An 11,920-nucleotide genomic window follows, 5' to 3' on the forward strand; every position below is an offset into this window, starting at 1 on the left:
AATAATAATAATAATAATAATAATAATAATAATAATAACAATAATAATAATAATAATAATAATAATAATAATAATAATAATAATAATAATAATAAAAGGTAAAATATATTTTTTGTTCCTGAAATTTTCGAAAAATTTTTAAAATATTCTTAAGTTTTAATTTATTTTAATTTTATCCTTGATATTTTAAATATGTTTTAATTATATCTTTTTTATTATTTTTTTTATTGTCAACCAATAGTCAACTTTTTGTTTTTAATTTTACTCTCTAATCCTAACAGTGTTTGGCACGCTGCATAATCCATTCCAACGCATTTCTCCTTTTCTTTCCAACTTCATTCCATTCCAACACCTCCACTTTTCTTACCAACCATCGCTCATCCTCTCATTCATCTCTCTCGCGACAACTACCGGCGCCACCACCACCAATTTCTATCTCCGTCTTCTATTGTCTTTTCTCACATACTAACTCTCATTCTCTCTTGCTTCTTATTGTCTCACCAACTACTGTGCACAACCACTGTCACTCATTGCCCTTCTTCTCTTCGTTGTGCCGCCGCACTTGCCAGGTTTAAATTTTTAAATTTATCTATATTCTACAAGGCAATAGTTCAAAAAATTCAGCATAAACCTTTATTTTAGACAATAAAGCATTGACTATATATTCATATTGCTAATCACAACCACATATGTTAACTATTTCAGTATCTTAAGTATGGACAAACTTTATCAATTCACACATTTGGCTCAATTGCAAAATAAAGTACCAAAGTTACAACCCAGCAACGAGTTGAAAACACCAAAATTGAATATAAAAGAGTGATATTGACAAACTAATAGAAAACCATTCGAACAATTAAACCCTAATTATAGATCTGAACAAGAAATTAAACCTCATGGTTTCTATTAGGCTATTTCTGAAACCAATTAATGTTCAAGATTTGCACATGGGCAGAGAGAGAAGGGGAGTTGAGGCTGTTGGAGAAGGAAGCCATAGCGCACATAACGGCGGACCTCAAGACATAGTGAAACACGGATAGTGGATCTCTGAGCGTGGTGAATCATGAGTGACGTAGCTCTAGGCACAGTTAATCGTGGACGGTGGAGGATGAGCTTGAGGCACCGTGAATGGTGATGTTGTATGAGACTTGAGTGTGTCGGATTGAAAGAAGAGAAACGTGATGAGTGATTGGTATTCAGACTCTGTCTTTTGCTGTTTATGATCATAAAAATGGAGATGAATGAGTGGTGAGAAAGACGGATGAATGATGTTGGAGACGAAGATGGAGATTGGTGGTGGTGGTGGTTGGTGATGGCGCCGGCAGTTGCAACGAAAGAGATGAAGAGATGATGGGTGATGGTTGGGAAGAAAGGTAGAGGTATAGCCGTGTAGAAATGGAATGAGGTTGAGAAGAAAGGTGGAGGCGTTGAGATGGGTTAAGGAGTGGGCCAAACACAGTTAGAATTAGGGGGTAAAATTAGAAATAAAAGGTTGATTATTGGTTGACTATAAAAAAGTTAACAAAAAGGATATAATTGAAGCATATTTAAAACATTAAGGATAAAATTGAAATAAATTAAAACTTAAGAGTATTTTTAAAATTTTTCGATAATTTCAGGGACAAAAATATACTTTAATAATAATAATTCTTTTATCTCTTTTAAAATATTTTATTATAATAAAAGTTATTTAAAAAACCTAATAAATTTTAAACTCAAAGCATCATAAAATTTAATTTAATTATTTTTAGGAGAATAATTTTCTTTAAATAAAACAATAAATAATGATAACTCATTATTTAATTTTTCAAAAAGTCAGGGTGTTATAAGTTCAAATTGAAAAACTATAAGAATGAGAAACTATTATTCAACCCCTTTATTATTATTGTTGTTGTTGTACTTATATATGCAATTTTCACATACAACTTTTCATAGTAAAATTAATATTATATTAAATTATCTAAATTAAGAGAAAAAAAACTGCATATTGAATTGAAAGCAAACCCTCTTGCTATGTTGGTCCTTGAGATTCAATTTCAGACACCATATTAGTTCCTGGATCTTTTTTTATATTGAGTCAACGAACAAAATGTTGAGCTAGTTCTAAATTGTCATGCTAAACACAGGACTAAATGATGTTGTTTCTTTTTAGCTCTTAAATAACATAAATATGAGGTCGTTTTGCAGAATATAGGGAGATAAAATGGTTTGCACATCATATAAACTCTTTTTCGCCCTCTTGTTTTTATCTTGTTTAAGCGCCAAAGCGAAATGACATTGTTTAGTGATGTGTTCGGTGTAGTAAGTTATAGCTGGCTAGCTCAACACTTCCTTCACCGATTCAGTGCTAAAAAGGGTAAAGACCAATATGGTACCCATATAGGGCTGGCAATATATACCCTAGCTATCCGCGGGTACCCAACCCAGACCAACTCGTTCGAGTAGGGTTGTCTACCCTACCCGCTGTGGGTAGGGTAGGGTAGGGTGCAAATTTGCCTGCAGGTAGGGTAGGATACGGGTTTAGGGTATACCCTACCCTACCCTACCTGCATTCTTAATATATTATATAATATATATGTAAAAGTTATGTATGTAGTGAAGAAAGTGAGTCTTGTACTCACAATTTTTTTCTTATAAAAACTTGAAATCATCACTAAGTTAGTTGATGATCATATTATTTGTAATTTTATATTGGATTTCTTTAAAATTTTATTGTTTTTAATTTTAATTTGAACTTAGTTGTTTATTTTCTATTTTATTAATATGTATGAAATTTGGAATGGTTGAATTTTATATTTATTTGAATTTTTTATTTGTTTCTGCGGGTAGGGTCGAGTAGGGTAGGCTTTAAAACTTTAGGGTGCGGGTAGGGTTAAGGTTGAGAGATTCTCAATCCGTAAGTAAGGAAGGGTAGAGTTTTAAGAAAGTTTTCAACCCGCAGGTAGGGTTATGGTAGAGTCTAAACCCTACCCTACCCTACCCATTGTCAGCCCTCTACCCATAGTTAAATCTCAGTCTAATATAAAAAGTTTTAGATTTAAGAGATTAAAATGATGAAAGTCATGAATTTATAGAACCATTTTAAAAATTTAATCTAATTTAACGGTAAACTATGTAATATAAAATAATTATTAGATTTAAACATTGAAATCGTGTATAACTATACTAAATTAAATTTTTATTTGAAATTATTTAATAAAAACTTTTAAAAATTAATATTAAATTTATATTTTTCAATTTATTTACAATAGTTGTATTTAATTAGAATTACAGTTTGGACTATAATTCCTCTTTAGGTTGAGATTGTTTTTCTTTTTTATTATTTATGATATTTAAGGCCTTAAATATGTGGAATAATTTCCTTTTTTTTCTGGTCTGTTTTATCTCTCTTGATTTTTGTTTATTTTTTTTTTGTTGTTGTCTCTTGATAACCATTCATGATTTATACATATTTTCTTCCTCTAATTCAGAGATATTATTCTGATTTTGTGTCTTGTAAAAGTTGTTGGCCCCATAAAACATATTCTACCGGATAAAATTATTACAAGCAGAAAGAATTAATGGCATCATGTGTAAATGCTTATTCAGATTCTTCGCCTTCTATTGATCTAGATTATTCACCTTCTATTTTTTTTTTTTTGGCTTTCATTTTCCATCCTCTATTATTGTCTTCGATTATCAGAATGAATTATGTTTATAGAATTCTGATTATCAACATCTATAGTCGCACTTTCTTTAGATAAATTTTTAGAATTTTTTTTGAGTAAACATCTATTTTATGACCATATTTTCAACAATTAAAACAAATTAGATGTAGCCTCTTGTACACTAAAATAATTTTTTTCTCTAAAACTGAGAAAGTTAGAACCAACTGGTTTGAAAAGATAAAGAAAATTGAAAACAAAAAATAAAAAAGATGAATGAAATAGTAAGTATATACTTAAATCTTACAAAAGATTATTGAATCAAATCTCTTATAGATTAAACTAACATCTGCTTGACATATAAAACGATATATTAAGTTCAGATTAGTTCAAATTGAAAAATTATAAGAATGAAAAATTATTATTCAACCACTTATTATTATTATTATTATTATTATTATTATTATTATTATTATTATTATTATTATTATTATTATTATTCAATATTTCATTCAATATATCAACAAGCACAAGCATCTATATGTTAAATAAGTCAATTAAAATGGCACAACTCACCGAATCGAAAATCCTTCACTCACAGAATCAAAATTACAAAGGCTACCGAATCGAAAAATGTTCATGTGGTTAATAAATGATGATCAACTTTCAATCAACAAGAATACTATTACAATAGTATGGCTTATCAAAGTGAAAGAGTTGTCTCTAATGTGAATTGTCTTAAACAAAACTCATTCAATACATCAACAACCACAAGCATGTGTATGTTAAACAAGTCAATTATAATGCCACAACCCACTGAATTGAAAATCCTTCATGCACAAAACCAAAATAAAAAAGGCTACCGAACCAAAAAATATTCACGTGGTTAATAAATGATGATCAACTTTCAATTAACAAGAATATTATTACAGTAATATGGCTTATCAAAGTGAAAGAGTTGTCTCTAATGTCAATTGTACTAAACAAAACTCATTCAATACATCAACAACCACAAGCATGTGTATGTTAAACAAGTTAATTAAAATGCTACAACTCACCGAACCAAAAATCCTTCATGCAAAGAACTAAAATAAAAAAGGCTACCGAACTAAAAAATGTTCATGTGGTTAATAAATGATAATCAACTTTCAATCAACAAAAATACTATTACAGTAGTATGGATTATCAAAGTGAAAAAGTTATCTCTAATGTGAATTGTCCTAAACAAAACTCATTCAATACATCAACAACCACAAGCATGTGTATGTTAAACAAGTCAATTAAAATGCCACAACCCACCGAACCGAAAATCCTTCATGCACAGAACCAAAATAAAAAAGGCTATCGAACCGAAAAATGTTTATGTGGTTAATAAATGATGATCAACTTTTAATCAACAAGAATACTATTACAGTAGTATGGCTTATCAAAGTGAAAGAGTTGTCTCTATTGTCAATTGTACTAAACAAAACTCATTCAATACATCAATAACCACAAGCATGTATATCTTAATCAAGTTAATTAATATGCCACAACCCACCGAACCGAAAATCCTTCGTGCACAGAACCAAAATCACAAAGCCCACCAAACTGAAAAACGTTCATATGGTTAATAAATCATTATCAATTTTCAATCAACAAGAATAGTGTTCTTCAATAAAAAATAAGTACTGAAGATAGTAACAGAGCTCTAATTATACTATCCAAACCAATAAGAACAAGCAACTATATCTTAAAACCCCAGTTATACTGTAAAAATCATTCACAATAGTTCAATATACTAAATGAAGCAAATCAAACCAGTAAAACTAAAATGAAACTAGGCGAAACGCGACATTGTAAGATTTTAAATGAACAGTAGTTTTCTCATACCTTTTGTAGTCTTTGTTGCTATTTTCGTTTGTTTCTAGTTATTGCTTGTAAAATTTTCTTCCGATTCGTTTGCAGTAGTGGTTTCCGCAAAGAATGTAATTGAAGTTTGAGTGATGTTCAGAGAGATTCGAAGAGAGTGAGTGTTTTGGTGTATTGGTTTCGTGTTGAAGATGTAACGTTCGTTCATAATGAAGCGCAAATGAAAAACGAGACATTTTTTTGTGTCTGGCGCGTGTTTTTCGGTCTCCATTTAATACGCTTGAATCAATTTGAGCTTGGGTCAACTTGGTTATATGATTATATGGATGTGTAGTAGACATGTTTTCTAAAATTTGTAAGTATAACTACTTATGGTACTATTTTCATTCTGTAACTTATTCTTTAATTATATTGCTCAGGATATAGGTCTATAGGGAACAATGAGTTGTAACTAATTTGGTGTAATTTATTTATCTATTTATAATCTATAAAAGCTGATACCAACTCTCTTCACAATGAATTTAAGCCATCTTTTCTTTGCTAATGATACCACATCAGCAATTCTAATGATTTGGCAAAAGATGAAAATTAACCAATCACTATTTAGTAAAATTAGAGTGAGACCCGCACAATATGCAGAGTGGAGAGATAGATTATTTATACTATATAGTGTATTTTAATAAATGTTATATTAAAAATATGTTAGAGAATATATTATAAATAGATTTTGAATTTATTTATTTTTAAAAAAGACATAGGTTATTTATATTAGAGTTATATAAAACTACATTTTCATTTTTTTTCATTTTTCGTTTTGCATTAATTGCTACAATTTGTCTGTTCTTACGTTTTTTGTTTGTTTGTAAATAAAAATGTTATATTAAATTTAAGAAATCTTTTACAATTAGTATGAGAGATTAAAAAATGAAGAATAGTAAGAGTCTTAATATATATAAGTTGTAAAATTTGAACATTTATAACTGAAATTTTTATAATTATTATTATTATTATGACACTTTTAATGTATGTTTATTGCATTTAATTAGTACTTGATGTTTCAATTGAATAATAATAAATAAGAATTTTTTGTTTTAATTTTTTTAAAATATTTTATTTTACTAAATAGTGATTGGTTGATTTTCATCTTTTGCCAAGTCATTAGAATTGCTGATGTGGCATCCTTAGGAAAGAAAAGATGGCTTAAACTCATTGTGGAAAGAGTTGGTATCAGCTTTTATATATTATAAATAGATATTTTTAAAAAATTAAAACAAAAAATTCTTATCTATTATTATTTAATTGAAACATCAAGTACTAATTAAATGTAATAAACATACATTAAAAGTGTCATAATAATAATTATAAAAAATTTCAGTTACAAATATTCAAATTCTACAGTTTATACATATTAAGATTCTTACTACTCTTCATTTTTTAATCTTTTATACTAATTGTCAAAAATTCCTTAAATTTAATATAACATTTTTATATGTTTTTTATTCTCATTTATTTATTTTTTTAATTATTTACAAACAAAAAAATCGCAAGAAAAGACAAAATGTAGCTATTAATGTAAATCAAAAAATGAAAATACACTTTTGTATAATTCTAATATAAATAACTTATGTCTTTTTTAAAAATAAATAAATTCAAAATCTATTTATAATCTCTAAAATAATTTTGATATAATATTTATTAAAATATACTATATAATATAAATAATTTATTTCTCCGTGTATTACGCGGGTCTCACTCTAGTTATACATTATTGTAAGTTCAAAGTATTCAGCAACGTGAGGTTCACAAGTTCATGCGGGATTGTGCTTGAAAAATTGACACAATACATTATTGAAGTGTAAAAGAAAAAAGATTTGCCATAAAAAACTGTTCCTTGATTATTGTAAAGTAGGGTACAGAACACAACAAGAAGCATTTCATTAGCGTATAGAAATTGAAGCTATGTAAATTAAACTACAACATTCACATAAAACAAGAAATGGACAACAGATCCAACTGAGAACTAAATTTGTTTCCATAATCATGACACCTATCTAAGGAAGCAGTTTGTGTTTAATTGCATGCAGCTCCATTATGACATCTTTAATGTTCATCCGTTGAGTGGGAAACTCTTCAGAACATGCAACTCCAATCCTAGCAAAAGACACTAAACACTCCATCATGTTTTTCTGTTGTGTGATCCCTCTTTCTCCTTCATCAAACAGAGTTATCAATCTTGAATCAACAATCTCAGTAATTCCTTCTGGAATTGCCAGTTTACAGAATTTGTGTAGGCTTAGATCTTCACCAAACATGCCATCAGTTGGTCTCTTTCCGGTTAGTATTTCTAAAAGAAGAATTCCATAGCTATAGATGTCTCCCTGTGGTGATACTGATCCACCTGCTCCATACTCTGTTGATTCCAATAACAATGCTTTAAACAAGAAAAAAGAATGAAAAAGGAGGAGTGTGTATATATAGATAAAATGCAACAACATCATGCTTAAAAAGTAACATCAAATGATAGACAGAGTAAGGTAAAATTCTGATTCTTAATGCGCTGAGGACTTGGTTAGTTGAAAGTAAATGATGAAATTGCTATACTGTCATGAATCTAACATAACATAGAAAACAATACCAGGTCAGTAACAATACATGTAGTTATTAAAGAAGTACCAAAAGTGATCAAAAGCACTTATACCTGGTGGAAGGTATCCGATGGTTCCCTTAATAACAGAGGAACTAGCTTGATTACTACTAGTATAGCTTGTGGCATGCCCATGAAGAAGCCTAGCTAACCCAAAGTCTCCCAAGTGAGCAACAATGTCATCATCAAGTAGAACATTACTTGGCTTAACATCACAGTGAACTACAGCTTCCTCTGAATCATTGTGAAGATAATCCAATGCAAAAGCTACATCAAGAGCAATATTTACTCTTTGCATCAGGTTGAGACTCCGATTTGTGGACTCGCTATCTTCAATGTTGTTGTGCAACAAGCTTTCTAAACTCCCATTAGGCATGAACTCAAACACTATGGCCTTGAAATCATCACCTTTGTAATCAACACCTGAACAACAGGTCAATATATTGAGAAGGTTTCTGTGCTTCATTTTTCCTAGAGCTTTGCATTCGGACATGAAACTCTTCGATGCTCCGCGTGTTTGAAGATTCAACACCTTCACAGCAACAGGTCTCTCAAAATGGACAAGGGTTCCTCTATATACTGAGCCAGAGCTTCCTGTGCCAATTAAATTTAAAGAAGAAAATCCATTGGTCGCTTGATGTAGCTCTCCATAAGATACCTTCACATAGCCATATTGCAAAGCTAGAGAAGGAGTAGATAACCTTTTTCGCTTCTTCTTGAGAAGATATATACTAATAATAAAAGCAACAACAGATATTAGAACCCCTCCAAATGCGATTATGAGGATGACTTTCTTTTTAACAGATCTCTTGTGTTTCTTCTGTAAGGGCAACGTAGAGCATGCAGGGAGATTCAATTGAGGTATCCCACCACAAAGATCTTTGTTTCCGGCAAGTGATATTGCTGTGACATTATTGAATGCCCCTCCTACCGGGACCTCACCAGAGAGATGGTTAAAAGATAAGTTCAAAGTATTCAGAAACGTGAGATTCACAAGTTCATGTGGGATTGTGCTTGAGAAGTTGTTATTAGAAAGGTCCAAGATTTCAAGGGATAGTAGAGATCCCAAGAATGAAGGTATACTTCCATGGAATGAGTTTCTTTCTAGTACGAGCTCTGTTAAAGCAGAGCAAGCACTAAGTCTCGTGGGAATCTCACCAATGAGCTTGTTATCTTGTAAATGCAAGATGGAAAGATGGTTCAAGTTTCCAAGATCAGAAGGAATGGGGCCGGTAAAAGAGTTGGAGTATAGAAACAACTGTATTAAGCCTTGCTGGTTGCCAAATGTTTGATTGGGTATATTACCACTTAAGTTGTTTCCATATGCAGCAAATTTTTGCATGTTGGTGCAGTATCCAAGTGTAAAGGGAATGAGTCCTTCAAATTTATTTGAGCTCAGATCAACGTCAGACAGCATAGTAAGGTTACCAATGACAAGAGGGATGTTGCCATAGAACTTATTTCCATCCAACCACAACACTCCAAGATTTTTTAGCTTTCCTATTGAATCTGGGATTGTTCCCTCAAGAAAATTCCCCTCCATATCAAGTGTTGCTAGGTTGACTAGTTTTCCAATTCCTTCTGGTATCCTTCCAGATATTTGATTCAAAGCCATACCAAGCAAAACGAGATTGGTTGATAAGTTGCCTATGATATCTGGCAATACTCCACCTAAATAATTTTCATAAAAGCCTAATTTCTGCAATTGAGTGCAATTAGTCAATGAGGAAAGAAAATCCAAATCATGAGCTCTTCCATTTCCGAATCTATTCCGTCCAACATTAAATATCTGGAGTTTGTGTAAACTTCCTACGGTAGGAGAAATTGGTCCATAAAAATCATTTTTGGATATTTGAAACTGTTGCAGCTCAGAAAGGTTGGATATTGAAGACGGAAAAGTACCGGTGAATCGGTTCCCTCCACACAAAAGTATCTCAAGATTGGGAAAAGCCATAGGTAAATTTGAGAGAAAATTACCCACTAACTGGTTTTCCGTGAAATCAAGAACTTGAATATTTGAAAGGTTATAAAGTGAAGGAGGAACTTGACCAGAAAAATTATTTACACCCAAACCCAAAAATTTCAAAGTTGACAACCTACCCAAAGTTGGAGTTATGCTTCCTTCCAATTGATTGTATGCAAGTGACAACTTCTCAAGAGATGAGAGATTTCCCAATGAAGGTGGTATACTACCAGCAAACCCGTTAGCACCAAGCCCCAGCTGAGTCAGTTGCATCATAGAACCAAACCATGAAGGAACTTCGCCAGTTAGATTATTGTATAGCAATATAATTACTTGAAGGCTTGAACAATTTATCATCTCTATGGGAATCTCTCCATGAAGATTATTTTGCCTCAAGTCAAGAATCTGCAGTCTCTTCAAATGACCAACTTCTCTTGGAATCTGACCATGTAAATTGATGCTAGTAAGACTCATCTCTCTGAGGAATGTTAGATTTCCCAAGGAAGGTGCAAGAGTGCCACCCAAATATTGATTTTGTAGTTGCAAGGATGTGACTCTCTTGTGGCGGCGACTGCATATTACCCCCTCCCATTCACAAAAATGGAGTGACTTATTCCATGATGGAAGAGCATCCGAGTCTCCATTGGTAAGCTTGTCCTTCAAAGCAAGCAAAGCCGTCTGATCGGTCTCTGAACTCAAGGGCATGGTCACTGCAGCAGATGTCATGTACTCTATTTGTGAAGCAATAGGTAAGAGAAACATAATGAAGATGATCATTATCATTATGCAGTGCGACAAGTGCATGGAGTAGTTAAGAAAGAAGGAAGGTGAAAATTAGAATAAATTTTGGCACTCAAAGGTTTAACAATTTTTTTTAATAAAACAAAATGAATCCAAAAAGAAAATGAAAAAAATGTTATCTATTAACATTGCAGTCTTTGTCTTGTGCAGCAGCAGGACGTGCCGCCACTTAAATGAAGACACTGTTTCTGAACTTTCTGTCTTCCGCCGAAGTCGTTACGTGCAAGTGTTGAAATCAAGTGCTTTAGTCAAAGGAGGATTTGCTTCTAAACGGGAGTGGATCTAAATTTAAAAATATCAATATACCTTTAGATTAATATTTATGCTAATAAATTTACTTGATCTTTTTTCTCCTAAATAATAGAAATAGAGAAACTAAAGAATGAGTTATAGTTTATATATCTAAATAAAAATTTACTAAGTGTTAATAATTACAATTTCATTAGTTATTGAAATATTTTTGTTTTAATAAAAATTAGAAGTCTAATTTAAAGTTAATGATGCTATTTTGATTTTAATTAAGTGTTAAGTATAATTTTGTTATTTAAGATAAAATATTATTTCATTTAAAGTAGACTATTTTAATTATAATTAACTGTATATTAGTAATCTGAACTAAATTTAAAACATGAACGGATAGGAAACATATTATTTAACTTATAATTAATTATAAAGTAATGATTTAAATTAAATTTAGAGTATGATTTGATTTGAAATTTTTATTTATACATGTAAGTAAATGATAATTAGTGATTTGATCAAATAAAAATTTAAGTATAATTTAATTTAAAGTTCATAATCATAACAACAAAACAAAGCGTTAATTAATTCTTAATATCAATTTCAAAGTATGATTTGATGTAATCATTTAGGTTATATTTAGTTTTAAAAATGGGATAAGACAAGACATTAAGAATAAGATATAAATGTCAAAAACATAAAAATTAGTATTTTTTATATTTTATTTAGTGACAAACTTAATATAGGATAAAATAAATAATAAAAAAAGTATAATTT

The 11,920-nt window shown here is 30.6% G+C and overlaps 1 protein-coding gene across 1 annotated transcript; it reads right to left on the reverse strand.

Moving 5' to 3' along the window:
* Nucleotides 1-7,454: 7,454 nt before the first annotated feature.
* Nucleotides 7,455-10,885, reverse strand: LOC107457651 (probable LRR receptor-like serine/threonine-protein kinase At3g47570). Its single transcript, XM_016075820.3, has 2 exons — nucleotides 8,194-10,885; nucleotides 7,455-7,905 (listed from the first exon to the last, which is right to left on the reverse strand). The coding sequence occupies exons 1-2, from the start codon at nucleotides 10,883-10,885 to the stop codon at nucleotides 7,547-7,549; spliced, it is 3,051 nt and encodes a 1,016-aa protein (XP_015931306.3). The 3' UTR covers nucleotides 7,455-7,546.
* Nucleotides 10,886-11,920: the final 1,035 nt, after the last annotated feature.

The sequence above is a fragment of the Arachis duranensis genome, chromosome 7, assembly GCF_000817695.3.
Source record: "Arachis duranensis cultivar V14167 chromosome 7, aradu.V14167.gnm2.J7QH, whole genome shotgun sequence".
Taxonomy (NCBI): Eukaryota; Viridiplantae; Streptophyta; class Magnoliopsida; order Fabales; family Fabaceae; genus Arachis; species Arachis duranensis.

Bases quoted from the DNA above. Each gene is read 5' to 3' on its own strand.
- LOC107457651 (XM_016075820.3), bottom strand. From the start codon at position 10,885: ATGATAATGATCATCTTCATTATGTTTCTCTTACCTATTGCTTCACAA. The intron at 7,906-8,193 runs GTATAAGTGCTT...TGGAATCAACAG, and splicing joins CATCGGATACCTTCCACCAG to AGTATGGAGCAGGTGGATCA.